We start from the raw sequence: 14,783 nt of genomic DNA on the forward strand, positions 1-14,783 counted from the left end.
TGGCAGGTCCGACAAACGATGTTTTTAAATTCGCCCCCCCCCAAAAAAAAATGCTCAACGTCCCTGCCACTGGTACCGTCATGCAATGCACGAAAGGCATTTTTACTTGCACGGTTGCACCTCCAATTGTAATTTAGGATCTGCTGCCTTGCTCGCTCACTGCGGCAGCAATAAATACTGAACTCTGTAATATTGAGGCAGTACTAATAATTGAAAATATTAAATCTCAAGATTTTAATTGAAAGTAAAACGTCTAGCCTGTGCGAAATTACATCTGCTTTATACCTCTGAATATGAGACTCTTGTAGCATTCAACACAAGATTGTAAATATATTTCCGAGTCCAAGGATACATCACGTAGCTATATTGTTGCAAAGTGGGCTTCAGTCCGGTAACTTGGTACTGGTAACGTTAAATTGAAGATTCCCTAACTTAGCAACAGCGTGGACATGAGGTAGCCTATCCTCGAAAAAACATTTCTATTAATTTATATACTTGCAGGCCAGCGTCAAAAAAATAAATTTTTTCACGGTACTTAAAAGCGTGGCTAAAACGACGGGGCTAAAACGAGGTGCAGAGCTCAAAAAACATAAAACAGTCTCCGAAAAATTCCCAGAGTCTTTCAAAATTCGTTGAAAAATTCACAGAAAACACGACGAGAAAGTAACCCCTAAAAATGCTCGAGTCTCTTCCAAAGTCAGGTTGAAATTCACCCCAATTTCATGGAACTTAAACCGCACCAAAGCATCCCCAAACTCAGGATTAATAGTGGATACATCGCGTCTCTCTCCGGAATTCCACGAAATACCAAAATATGGCTCGTACGGTTTTTCTCATAAAGACATCATCATTGCAAGCAGTGCTGCTGATTTGAACATAAATGTTGTCCTGCACTTGGCATACAAACATATATGTCGGTTGGAAGATGATCATTTCTATTCGTCCTTGACAGCACTCGCTCTTCTTCCAGCTCTGACGGTCATATCTTGCACAAGCATGACACCGTACATTCCTGCTTTAAGCTTCCTTCTCGCGTTAAACTCTTTAAGTTTTTCCTGTGTTCTCTTCATGTGGTCCAACTTCGCCCCTTTACCCTATCACGGGCATTAAAGTTAAGCTCAAAAGCAATGTCATGTTGCAGTAAGCAATTTCTGCCATGATGCAAGGCAGCAAGAGCAATTAAGATGTATTTAATAAGCTTGTAGGTTGTATATAGGGACGAGTGACGGTTGTCAATAGTTGTGGATTTGCTTTGAAGTGTGAAAAAATACTTACTTGAACCCAAGGATGGTGTAATGTTTGCTTTGCTGTCAGCCGTTTGGCTGGATCTAGAACAATAAGTTTCTTCACCAAGTCCTGTAAAAATAAACACAACAAACTTAAAATAATAAAAATGTTAAAGATGGGTACAGTACGTTATTGAAACAAACGTTTTTTTTACATTGTGAGTCGCTATATCATGGACTGTCGAAACATTTCATACTATTTTGATTCGCTATATACTTCTTAATGAATTTGAGTTTTTTTGAAATTTGGGCAATTCTTGAGTCAAGCAACCTTCTATACAGTTATGACCAGAACTGATCCACAAAAGCGGCTGTAAACCACTTTGATTTGTAACTGGAGAGATTCACTAAGATACAATGTAATGGTAGAATGAAATCTATGATAGTTACCTTAGCACTTAGCGAAATATCGTCCCACCAAGGTTCCACGAATTCAAAATCGCACTTCAAAATTCTCTGAAACATTGCTTGGTCACCTCGTTCGTCGTAGAAAGGCTCGAAGCCACAAAGCCTGAAGAATAGTTGGTCGTATTTACTTCTCTTGTAATTAAGCCATCTTAGAAGTATCGCAAAATAATTAATATCCATGCAATACTTACAAAATGTATGCAATGACTCCGACAGCCCACATGTCAACCTCGCGTCCGTATTGTTTTCCTAAAAGGACTTCAGGAGCTGAAAAATATTTACAAAGCAAAAGGAATGGTATCAGAGAAGACTTTTATCATTTCTTCGAAATCAGATGATTCAGGACTGATCTTGAACCGGTCAATGCATGAGACAACGATTTGATGTGTTAGCTAAACGAAGCCTAAAGTCAACCATCACAAAGCAACAAAAATTGGGAACACGGAATTCTAAATTTCCAGCGAGTTTTTCAATGAAGCTCATCTCAATCTTCACTCCTGTCTGGAATCCGTGTCATTAGTAAAGTTATCTTAATAGTTTCTGTACTGTTGTTAGATCAAAAAGTCTGACAGACTGATCAGAAGAGATATCATATTTGGACAATATACAAATCAATTCCGTGTTTATATTTTTTTCCGTGTAACTCTCAAGCACTTTTCAAGCACTGAGTTTGGATTCTCAAGTACTTTTGATTTTCAAGGATTTTTCAAGTGCACTTAAAATTAATTTTTTATATCAGCACCTTTCAAGGGTCTCAAGCACCTGTACGAGTATGAAGTGGCTTTTAAACGAAAGAACGATATCTTGTGGAAAGTTAATTTATTTAGTAGAATTTTATTTATAAGGCACCGCTCGGATACTGTCACCCGCTTCAAAAGTCGGTGGGCGGCCCTGTGGTTGTATTGGGGCGAGGGACAGTCTTTGCAGTTAGATCACATGGTTACTTTCTGCCCCAGAATACAAAAGCTTATCTATGCAGTTCACATCATAGTTAGTGACCGAAGCACTTATGGTGCACCTAGACGTACCACAGTATCCCGGAGTACCACACACGGTCTGCATAAGTACATCAGTTGTCAACATCTTCGACAGCCCAAAGTCGGCCAACTTTAGACCAGAATCGTCCGAATCGCTGGCGTAGAGAAGATTTTCTGGCTAAAAAGTAACATTTTTTCCAGTGATTACAAATAATCTATCTTCTTTAATATAATATGTCGGCCATTAGCTGGTACGTTGAAGTTCAATCATTTTTGTTTTCGGACTTTAATACACCTTGGATGATGTCAGCAAGACGAAATTTTCATCTAGATGTGAACAAAATCCAACACTACGGCCAGAATAAATTGAACCCAACGTTTTGCAAAACGAAACTCAGTTTTAAGAGCACTTTTGGGTGGATAGTGTCAGTTAAAAGTTAATGGAAGTTTTGCAGGAATCTGGGTTAGATTTTAAACTGGTTTCGGAGTTCAAACTCTATAGCTCTTTGGAAGCAAAACTCACAGTCTTTTGTCAACTGGATTTGCACTTATCGTTAGTAAGATTACCTTTAAATCACGATGTACAACGTCGTTTTCGTGAAGGTACTGTTAAAAAGTTATTATAAAGAAGTTATAAATAGTATAACTAGACGTAAAGGTAGGGACATAGACATAGTATTTATCATAAGCCACGAACAATGGAAACAGATCAAAATTTACATAACGGCCATACCACAGATTTGTGATAACGCAATGGGGTTAAATAAATCACATTTTTGAAATTTGTCTTTAGCGAAAAAGAAGACAGGTGGCATCAGGGCTTGTTTTCATACATCAGAATGACAGTGACATAGGACTATAGTCTATACTATGCAATATTTAATACATAATCAACTTACTGAAACTGCTTCACACAACTCCCTCACTGCAGTTGCTGCATCTCTTTCAGTATAACAGCCTCTTTCCACCACCCTTGAAACAAAAGTCAGAATGAGGATAAGTCAAACAACTTGAATGTCAAAAAATCTCTGGTGCAAAATAACACAGCACATACACTGTGTAGGCTAAAGGTGGGTCACAAGGTAGGCCATGGGAGTGTAGAGTGGTTAGGAATATAAATGTGGTAGGTGGGGGCATGAAGTAGAATGATTATTAGGGAGTTTGGAGAATCATTCCATGTGAGTGATAATATAATTGTTAAAAAGGGATAGAGGAGTATTATAATATTCCATGGAGAAGGAATTCAGGTGCAACTAAAAATCAGAGGGTATTCAGGATAATCATTAGGGAGTTTGGAGCATCACATGGGTGATAATGTTATTGTTAGAAAGGGATGGGGGAGTACTATAATATTTCATCACAGAGAGGGAATTCAGGTGCATTAACCAAAAATCAGAGCGAATTCAAGTGCAACTAGATTAGTTAGAAAACAAGTTAAAGGTCTACCTTTCGAACAGCTCTCCTCCTTTTACAAGTTCCAGGATAATATAAAGTTGACTCTCTGTTTCAAATAAATCTTTTAGCTGGATCTAAATCATATAGTCCAATCAATTTTTTTGCTAGCTTTAGGTGTTTCGAGAAAATAAGTGAATGATCTGCCATTTTTGCGGCAAATTAACTGTGTTAATAAACCACATACATTAGGTTATTTAAAGAACATTGGTATTGTCTTAACAGGTTACAGCTAAACCTTAAAAGTGCATTGACACTTACTATGTTTGGATGTTTTAGCCTCAACAATATTCCTATTTCTGTTTGAACTATCTTTGTTTCAACCTGGGAAAATTACAAAAAATGTACATGCAATCTTTCCCTTGATGCCAAATAATGCTATTACTATATATTTAAATTGGCCAATATAAGTTGTACAGCCATCAGCCAAGCATATGTAATTCAATATAATTTGCTGATCACAATAAATCATTATTATTATACATAATTATATGGTAGCCATTTCAACATGACCCTACCAGGGCTGTAACTAGAACGATAATTGGGGGGTGTTTGTTCATATATTCAGTTCTGCCCAATGGGTTTTTTTTCTAAGTGCAATATTAGCTTACAATAGAAATCCATCGGAATTCGGACAGAACTGAATATATGAATAAACACCCCCCCAATTATCGTTCTAGTTACAGCCGGCCTGGACCCTACATAATATAATGTATTATAATTTGTTTGATTTCCCAACAATCCTTGTTTCCTAAAAGCAATTTTTCATCACATGCTTAATGCTTTGCCCTAACACAAAAGATGTGCCCTCCTAAACTTTTCCTTGTCTTCCGTCATACTAACTACCCTTTATGGTAATGCATTTTAGTCACCCTATTTTAGCTAGAAATGTGCTAGAAATCTTCACTATTTTATTGCTTATTGTCCCTATTATGTAAATGTAAAATGGCCTACTTATCAGAAAAATACGTCTTTTTTAGAAAATTGCAGCCCTTTTAAAAATAAACTCTCTTTATTTAAAAATTTAGCATATTTTTGAGTGAAAAAAATCAGCGCATTAAAAGGATAAACATCTGTCAATATCCTTTCACCTAAAATAAAGTTATCCAACAGACATTAAATAAAAATACAAAGCAAACAAGAGGCGCTGTCTGGAATGTGAACGCAAACAAGCTAATTGTCTGATAACATTAGCAGTCACAGACTCAAAGAGACCTCTCGAAGACAAAACAGTCGAATGGAAGGGCACTTAGCGTTTAAATACTTTAAAATATATAATCCAGCAGTGAATTTTATACAAATGACATGTTACTAAGCGAACATGCTTCGTTTATTCCGCATACAACGTTTTGTGGCTTGTATCCTAGTGACAAAATGGCGTCCCGCTACGAAAAACAACACAATATATTTCTCTGCCGAGTGTACATTTTAAACATTTTTGTACACCTGATAGACTAAGAATGTCTCGAAAGCAGAGTTTTAATTGCTCAATGCATGTTTAACCGCAAAATTAGCCTCGAAGCATTCAAAATTGGTCGGCAAATAATTATGATTAAATTCGAGACATAAAGCTCCTTTCAAAACACTTGCTCAAAGGGCTAACCCATTGAACATTCACGTACGTTCTTTTTCAAGATCTTTACAGCATATTCGTTTTTGGTCGCCTTCTGCGTGCAAAGCCTTACGACAGATGAAGCACCTCTAGTAAAATATGAAAAAACATCGTTGTAGACAAGAAATACACGACAAGGTACTTTCCAATCTTTGAAAAGATCAGATCTTGTAGACTCAGTTGGTAGTCATAGAAGTACCTGCCAAGTTCGCGCCCAAGTTCGTAAAATTCTTCGATCGGTTCCTTGCGAGAGATTTCAAAAAAGTATCCCATTTTTAATATAGATCCTTGTTCGCTGTTTTAAGACCGTACGCAGCGCTTTTCAAACGAAAAGGATTTCCCAGTTCTCGTGAAGCTTTATAAACATGCAGAAAATGCCATGACAGCTGTTCAGAGGATTACTCTAATCTACGTTTTAATTATAATAATTATGGGATTTGCTGGATTAAGAGGCCTCTTTATTAATTCCACCCACACGTTAAATATGCGGGTAAATACAGTGTGGGGGTGGTTGCAATGAAGGAAGAGGGGGTATTTAATTGTGGGGAAACATAGGGGCTGCTTCCCCTGGAAACCCTGAATGTCATTGCAAATGAGACCTGTAAAAACATCAAACAATTACTTGCCATTTCTGCCTGTTTTTTTTCACCATTGATTTTCAATTACAAAAGATATTTCCAGCAAAATCTGCCTATTTGAATTCATTATTAATCCAATTTGATTCATCTTCTGTGTGGTCCTTGATGCTCATTAGGTGACTGTCAACATGCCCAATTTGTGTAAGACTTTGAACCAGCTCACAAAAATATTCTAAATTAGAACCACTTGGTCCGACAGATGCTATAATTTGTTTAGCAATTTCACGTTCAGGTGCTGGTCCTAAATAATCTGGGTTTTCTTTGGTTGCCATGTACACCAGAACATTGAATGGTTCGAGACTGCCATCTTGAGGATGGAATAGCATTTCTGCCAGTTGGTAGCCACCTTTTTCCCTGAAATCCAAATACTTTATGACCTCTTCCTTATTGCTGCTATCCACTCTGAATGAGATTCCAGTCACATTTTCCTGATGCAGAGAAAATATTTTGGTAATTTTAATAAAAAACCATCAATTGGAAAGCAATCACATTGAATTGGCATTTCAATTTAATGCCAAACAACTATCTTTGACAATGAACTGGTAATATGTTTATTGGCTTATGTATGTCCCTACATATTCCTTTAATGGGCCACCTTTCTGGTGTGTAATGCCAGAAAATCTAGTCATTTAAGCTGATGCTTGCAACCTGATAGCTAAGCAAAAATATTTGATAATTTCTTTGAGTAGTTAGACCAACAAACAGCAGCAATAGTCCCAGTTGGCCTGACTTTTTACTAACATTTTTTTTTTGTCAGCAGGAGATATATGTCTCCTGCTAACAAATCAACTACAGAAGTTGACCTAGGAGTTTAAATAGTCAACAGATTATATAACGTGTCTTTACCTGTTCATGTTCAACAAGGGTCACCACTCTTCCAGGCTATATTAGGAAATAAATATTGACCTTTTATAAGTTTTAATAATAATCAAATTCCATACAGCCCTAAGTTTATTTATAAAAAGCACAAAAACTATAAGAAATCATAATGATAGCAATCACTTGATAATTGGATACCTTGCCAGGGACACCTCTGTGATCGGTACTGCCTTGCCAAAATCTCCGGGCGAAACCACGAATCTGACCAACGACCTTTTCCTTGTACGGAAAATTTGTCTTCCATATCAAAGAACCGTAGCCAAATATCCACATGTCATTGTCGACGCTTTCGGCCATTTAATACGAAGAATATGATAGTTCAATAAAACGTGCCTTTGCCAAATATTATTTTAGTAAATGAAATAATTGATTTCAGTTGGCCATGACAAGAATGTACATCTAAAAATGTCTGGTTATAAAAATGTTACAATTTACAAGTTCTCATTTTGTTTTGTTTATCGAACTTTGATCAGAACATTGGGTCAGAAGCTAATTTACTTCCTGAGACGGGCAATGACGCAATAGACAGTGCTTATGACATCATAATGAGCCATGAGTAAACCAGTGAAAAAAGGAAAAAACTCGCCAAATATACATTCACTAGTTATATTTACGTGTAATCTGTCAGTATCTGTGTTCGCCACCTCTGTGTAGCGCCATCTTGTTTACATTTCTGAAGTGTCAAGTCAAGGGCTATATTAAAATCATCCATTCCATTGCTTTTCACACAAGGTAACGATGTTAGCGATCATTCCAACAATTACCTGAGGTTTTCCATATTTTTTTCGCACTTGTTTCTTGTTGCCAAATTTTCCCGCCAATTTCGTCTTGAGCGCGGGAAATCGACAAACTTTTAAATTGTAATGCCGAGGCAGTATTTTCACCAAAGCCTCATTCATTCTATTCCATACATGACGTGAAAAAACTCGAAAACGATGAATTTTTTCAAATATATACAATATTATAACATCAACATTGACAACGTGTCACGAATAACAAAGTCCATTACCAAAGAACTGCATTTGTCCTGGTGATATTTTGTTATAGTTGGAAAGATTGGTCGCAATAAATACACCGAGGTGATCAATAAAAAAAGCAGTGTTTTCATTTTTTGTCCGAAGGCTCGCGAACAAGACTGAGCAACTTGTCCATTTTGGCAATTTCATTCTCTGAACCCTTTGCTTTTTCCTAGAAATCCAGAAAAATCCATGTTTTTAGTATGGTCAGGAGCCAAGATTAATACATATGAAGATTAATATATGTCTGGTAAAAACTAAATTAATCAATCTACCTTCGGGGCCGTGGCCTTCCTCAGGTTTGGTGAAAGCTTCAAAGATGAAACATAGCCTCTGAAACGATGTAGTGAAAAGCAAACTGTGAACGATTGCAGATGGACAAAATAGCAAATTGTGTATCCGTGAACACTGATTGATGATCTATAAATTTGATGGAAAGAAATGCCTGTATACTCCTAGTACCTGTCATCTCCTGCAATAACTAACGGGTGGATAGGATTGAATGACAGATGAGTCAATTTGGTCTTCTTCTTTGCAACAACTGTAAAAAGCAGAACATTTTTTCATTCATTGTACTTCAAAATAGCAGTTTGGAGATTTCAAATTCTGAGATATACTTACTAGATTGTTCGCAGATCGGTTCATATTTGTTAACAACAAGATCATATACATGAACCTGAAGTCGAAAAAGAGGATATGTAAACACTGTGGATCCTCCCTTCAGCCTTCACTAATATTCCTTTCTAAAATAAGCTCGTTTCTTAGAAAGGCTCTCCTCTTTGCATTGGGCATATGGAGGGAGCTTTGAATTATAAAGACCATTCTTTGGATGATAAAGAATGGAATTTTCTACAACCAATTTGACTAGATGAATTCAATTTAAGCAAGACAAGTTTCAAAACCAACCTTGCCATCGGCTGTGACCGCAGCAAATACTGTAGAGGCATACGGAGCCCAGGCAACATCACCAACAGAATTATTGAGATCAAATGTAAACATTGGCTCGCTGGAATGAACACAATCGAAACACTACAGTTTTAAACCCACTTGAAAAATCGAGAAAAGATATACGTGATGTTTTTAATATACATGACGACTTGCAGCTTTGCCAACAAGGTCAAAGTGATTTGCAACTTACTTGTAGGTATGATCCCAGACTTTGACCGTCCAATCCGCGCTGCACGAGATGAATGTTTTGGGGTGGAAGTGATTCCATTTGACCGCATAAACCGCCATGTGGTGAGCCTGGATTGCGATTAAAAACAGACCCAAGGGCAAAATTATAACATACAGTTATAACAAAAGCAAGCTAAAGAAACGCCTGGGGAAAATTCCTCCAGGAACTCGGAGACTCACCTGAAACGTGGTTAGGAACTGACTTGAGTAAGCTTTGGAACATTTATGAATCTTTCCCTCTTCCGTACCTAGGATACGAATACCATTCGAAAAACGTATGTTAACACTCCCTGTATATCTATGATGAAATTGTGCCACTGGACCCACTGGAAGAAGCAAAGTTTAGAAGAAACTTTACCCACCAACTAGGAAAAGATAATCCGTTGTCTTGTGGAAATCAAATGCCGTTCCACAACCTATAAGGCAATAATAAAGACAAAGACAATCAAAATGTTGACAAATATCAAAATGTGATAAGAAAGTGTCTGGCTGATGATGGTGAATTAGACAACGGGAAGTGAAACTAACCTAAACTTTCAAGTTTCGAGCCATCGCCTTCACTGGATTGACTTGTATTCATCTTCAATGTAATGATATCTGTATAATGCAGCTCACTCTGTAAGAGATATTTGAAACTTGTGTGTTAGAGAAATATTCATATATCAGAGAAGACGAGTACTACAGCGTCTTTATAATAATGATTTATGTACGCCCATGTGTACAAGTACAAATTATGTCTTCTATATACTATTATATACCTTGACAATGGTCCATTGAACAATTCGTCCGTCGGAAGAAACTGAGAAGAAATTCAGGTTATTATCAAGATCATCTTTCTGCCATCTCACCTTTATTGGAAGAGTGACAATTATATGAATTAATTCTACATACCCAAACGTTCTGGGAAATGTGCTTCGTTCAAAATGCACGGTTAAAATTTTCTTGGAACTTACCTCCCAGACAGGGTCAGTGTGTTTTCCTGTTTTTGCTGTTGAACAATACAGAGGCTTGGCTTGCTTATCGCATGCTGAATACACGGCTACACTACCTAAGAAGAGTAGATTTATCATGAGTGCTTGCTTAGCTGTTGCAGCTTCCGAAATAATGTCGATGAGAGTAGAGTCAAGACTGTTCTGCACATGTGTTATGCAGAGGCCAATGAAAAGCAGGCATTGAAATTCACAGCATATTAGAACATATTCTCTTTATACCATCGTAAAATCCAACGGCAACAAGATTAGAGTGTTCAGGGTGAACATCCAAGCACATCACGCCACTTTCTGTTTGAAAGATGTATCTGAAATTGATGGATCATCTTGTCAACAAATGCTAAATTTCATAACAGATATTAAATGTACATGGTTGTTATATTTGATCGATGTTGTCTCTTACTTGTTGCACAGCATACTTACTCAGGATATGACGGGTTTTTCAAGCTGTAGAAACATATCATCCCCCTGGTTTGCTTGAGAAAGTCATCTATCAAGTCATATTCAAAAGTTCAGTATCACGAATACAATATTGCGGACTGTTTGAAAAGGGGAATGCCGGTTAAGGTAGAGAAATGGTTAAGTAACAAAAGAGTGATGTTGTTAAGGTGGCAATACCACATTTGACTTACAAGATCCGTGGCCAACGACAAACAGATCATGGTATTTATGATTCCAGCAAAGGGCAGTCACTGCCAGTCTTTTTGACTTCTCGTACGAAAACTTCCACAACGGCAGCAAGCTGCCTTCTTGTTCTTTATACTCGTCTGAAGCGTCTTGCCAATATTTGAAGTCTAACAAGAGGCACAAAATACCAAATCAGCCCCAGACTCTCGAAACTACATTGTGCAGCATATCAACACAATGTCATCTACTGCTTCGGTTGTTGATGCCGTTGTGAGAACATCACATGCAAGTACACACCTTGAGCATATTCGTCGTAGGTATTCTGATTGACCATGCGTTCAACGATCTTGGCAGGCCTGGAAATCCTGGTCACATCGTCACCCTGGCAAAAAGAGGAGACTTCAATTAAAACAACCGTAAAGTGTGGAAGTCGAATTCGGGATATTTCATTCAAATCACCTGACTCTCCATTTGATTCATCTTCTTTTTCTTGTCATCGTCCTTCTTGCTCGTTTTCTTCGTCTCTTTCTCTTTGTTCTTCTCCTGGAACGATTGTTGGAAAAAGGTGGAAAAGCATTAGGTTTACATGTAATCTGTTCGGGCAGAATTCTCAATTTCCTTATCCCCTGCTCCAATATTCTGACCTGTCACCTTTCTCTAATAAGTCTTCTCAAACAAGCCACTTCTTTAAAAAAAAAATGTCTGTCCTCAATCTAAGACGTCCTCACTTTTTGATAACGTCTTTCTTCAATAAACTCCTTTTCTGTCAACGCCCTCCTCAATCAATAAATTTCCATTCTCCAATAACACCCTACCCCTCCCAAATAATGCTTTCTCTCTAATTACCTAACCCCAAGTATATAAGCTCCTTGTCTGAGTTCCCTCTCTCTAGAATAAACGCATTTCCCCCAAAGGCCTCCCCCTTCCTTTACATAAGATTCAAGTTTGATAAGATCTTCACGCAGTAAAATTGTCATTAGTCCAAAGTGCCCTATTAAAGACCGTTGCTTTTCACCTGTCTTCGAAGATCTTCGACATACGCATCGTAGATTTCCCACTAAAGCAAAGAAAATAGTCCACCAGTATTACTACATGTACGGGCTAATATACAAAACTGATCATTCAGAATTCTCTTCTATACACACCTGATTAGCCGTTGCAGAGAAATTCGCTCTAGGTGGCGGTTCCGTCTGAGTCTCCCGTTCCTGTTCAACATCAAATACAAAGGTCACGACGAGGATGGATTAAAAACTAATTAGCATAAACGACGTAACCATGCACACAGGCAGGTGAGAAAGTAGCAGGCTTGTTTTAAAAAGTAAGCGGCAAAATTTAGAACTTTAAATGAAAACTGATACGCGGTGCGATCGGAAATAGCCGGTGGAGGTATTGAAAGTAGCCTGTTGCCAGCTTCTAGTGAAACCCCTGAGATCAGTGAAAGGAAAACACTGCATGCTGTATAGTCTTTAAAGAATGTCCCACCGTTTTGACTTTATGCTGGAGAGATTATATACAAGGAGAATTTACCCAAATGGATGGAATTAAGAAAACTAGCAACAAGGGCTAATTAGTTTAGAACCTACCCTGTATGGGTTATTGTAAGTTTGTGAGGCTCTTTCACAGTAGTTGAACTGATTCGTTAGTTTCTTCTCAGTTTGAGGTGCTGTAGGCACCTCTGTTTTCTCAGCCTCCTTTCCTTCCACCTGCAAGAAGGAAGGAAGCAATTATCACTACCAGATAGGAAAATGTTAGGGAACTCAGTGGATTCCTGGATTTAATTAGTTGAGAGCTGCCTTATCAATCACCCCACCTCAATTTCGGTACCATCTTCATCATTTTCATCCTCCTCTTCACTGTCTGATCCTAGAATATTGAAATAAACAACACTTCTTTACATTTCAATTAAGATCAGAATCTCAGAAGTTAATGAGACTTAAGCATGAAATGGTCATTCGACTTTTCTGTCTACCAACTGCACACCCACCTACAGCAATTCCCTGTTTTGTCAACTGTCTCTTTGCCTCGTCTGAATCTTTATGCAGCATGTTGCTATGGAAATAATTGGATGATGCATTTTATTTCAGAATAACCTATGACGTTTACAATATAAGCATTTTGCAACCAGTTAATGCTGTAAAAAAACTTCTTTTGATGTATAAAGGTAAAACAAAGTGTTTTGGAGTGGTTGATTTTATGATTTTCCCATTTTTCTTGATATATACAGATATACATACCCATCCATTGAAAAATGAATGGCCAGTTGATCAACGCTTGAGAGAGGCTTGAATAATTTGTCCTTGTGACTGAATCGGACAATGTTACTTGGGGCATGAGGATTGTTCGCTGTTAAAATTCTTGTGAATTCCTCTTTTAGCTCAGTCTCGGTCAGTTCCAACTGGTCACTTGGTTTTATCAGCTGCTTTGGCTAAAACGTCATTTGGGATACTTATGCAAGTGAGTGATTGGGGTTGTTTTAATGGATCATCAATGTAGCTTAGCTTAGAACTTGAATGTATGAATTGGCCAATTAGGAAAGACATAGCAACATTGAAAAAATAATCAATAAAGGCCAAGTCTGTTGACTTCATCAATTGCTCTTTGGAAGGTCAAGGGAAAGTAGGGGGATCTTCATAGTTGGTACTCAAAATGTATTAATTAGGATGTCAAAAGGAGGATTATAGTAAATACCCAATGGCCATGTGAAATACATACCTGCGTCCATTCATCAAACTCATCACCTGTTTGGGTTGAGTCTTCTTCCTCCTGAAAGTTTAAATTTCAATGATGCAGCTCCTCCCATGAAGAATATGAAATACAAGCACTAAAGGAGGCATTGGGTGGGAGGGGAGGCAATATGGAAAGTGGGAACTAAATCAACATATTTGATCACACCTTTTTCTTTGCCTTGGAGACACCCTTTGAAGCAGGCTTGACATTTTGATTGGGAGCAGCTGTTGATAACTTCTTGTCCTAAAAGATATGGTATGTTGGTGAGGAATGTCAGGTTTCATGCACTAGGCACTCAACAAGCACCATTTGATCTAAAAAAAACTTGCACAATGGTATGTGATCATGGCCTCCAAGATACAAGTCAATGACCACCAAATTCAGCTCTAAAAAATCACATCCACCTTGTGTCCTCGTGAAGGGTTAATGCACTTCAACATTGTCAATTGAGCTTGATGCAGAGTAATGTATGTGCCATTTTTATAATACTTAGAGTATAACAAACTAGGCAAGGAGAAATGTTTGACCACTTTGGAAACCAAACCTGCGCCCTTTGCTAATTGCCATTATATATTACTACAGTCGCAAAACTCTTTGATCAATATAGGCATTTCTAAAATGCAAACTGCTTGTGCAAAATATAAGAATTAAAGCCCTGAAGTTAATACGGAAATTGCAATGCCTTTCATATTGCAATAGCTGGGTGTTTAAACAAGAATGGTATTCAAAGCAAAATTCAAACAACTATAAACAATCATTTTACTTACGGTTCTGACTCCTTTACCGGCCGTCTTCTTCATTATTCGACTTCAAATGAACACTGAGGTCTCTCTCAAGATATTAACTGAATTAACCCACGATATCTTCAGCGATCTTCATGAGATTTTAGTAAAATATTTCAAAATTTCATCCAGATTCATTCAAGAAAAACATTGCTTAGTAGTTTCCACGTCAGTCGCTATAGCAACAGTCTCTCAAAGCGCGTGCGTGAAGGGA

The 14,783-nt window shown here is 37.6% G+C and overlaps 2 protein-coding genes across 2 annotated transcripts; both read right to left on the reverse strand.

Moving 5' to 3' along the window:
* Positions 1 to 210: 210 nt before the first annotated feature.
* Positions 211 to 6,343, reverse strand: LOC114534474 (calcium/calmodulin-dependent protein kinase type IV-like). Its single transcript, XM_028555920.1, has 11 exons — positions 5,935 to 6,343; positions 5,746 to 5,824; positions 4,385 to 4,447; positions 4,118 to 4,200; positions 3,571 to 3,643; positions 3,239 to 3,277; positions 2,723 to 2,849; positions 1,886 to 1,961; positions 1,677 to 1,797; positions 1,276 to 1,356; positions 211 to 1,094 (listed from the first exon to the last, which is right to left on the reverse strand). Exons 1-11 carry the CDS (start codon positions 6,006 to 6,008, stop codon positions 936 to 938), a joined length of 975 nt encoding a protein of 324 aa, XP_028411721.1. The 5' UTR covers positions 6,009 to 6,343; the 3' UTR covers positions 211 to 935.
* Positions 6,344 to 7,551: 1,208 nt separating this feature from the next.
* LOC114534473 (dynein intermediate chain 2, ciliary-like) lies at positions 7,552 to 14,736 on the reverse strand. Its single transcript, XM_028555919.1, has 25 exons — positions 14,555 to 14,736; positions 13,953 to 14,030; positions 13,773 to 13,823; positions 13,295 to 13,485; positions 13,045 to 13,109; positions 12,871 to 12,923; positions 12,644 to 12,763; positions 12,206 to 12,265; positions 12,076 to 12,117; positions 11,520 to 11,603; positions 11,358 to 11,442; positions 11,066 to 11,227; positions 10,857 to 10,923; positions 10,656 to 10,741; positions 10,398 to 10,492; positions 10,203 to 10,292; positions 9,973 to 10,060; positions 9,807 to 9,860; positions 9,625 to 9,692; positions 9,407 to 9,513; positions 9,175 to 9,274; positions 8,890 to 8,944; positions 8,731 to 8,809; positions 8,544 to 8,601; positions 7,552 to 8,440 (listed from the first exon to the last, which is right to left on the reverse strand). The coding sequence occupies exons 1-25, from the start codon at positions 14,585 to 14,587 to the stop codon at positions 8,357 to 8,359; spliced, it is 2,055 nt and encodes a 684-aa protein (XP_028411720.1). The 5' UTR covers positions 14,588 to 14,736; the 3' UTR covers positions 7,552 to 8,356.
* Between the last annotated feature and the right edge of the window lie 47 nt (positions 14,737 to 14,783).

This window comes from Dendronephthya gigantea, unplaced genomic scaffold (genome assembly GCF_004324835.1).
Source record: "Dendronephthya gigantea isolate DGI-Jeju-01 unplaced genomic scaffold, DenGig_1.0 000102F, whole genome shotgun sequence".
NCBI lineage: Eukaryota > Metazoa > Cnidaria > Anthozoa > Malacalcyonacea > Nephtheidae > Dendronephthya > Dendronephthya gigantea.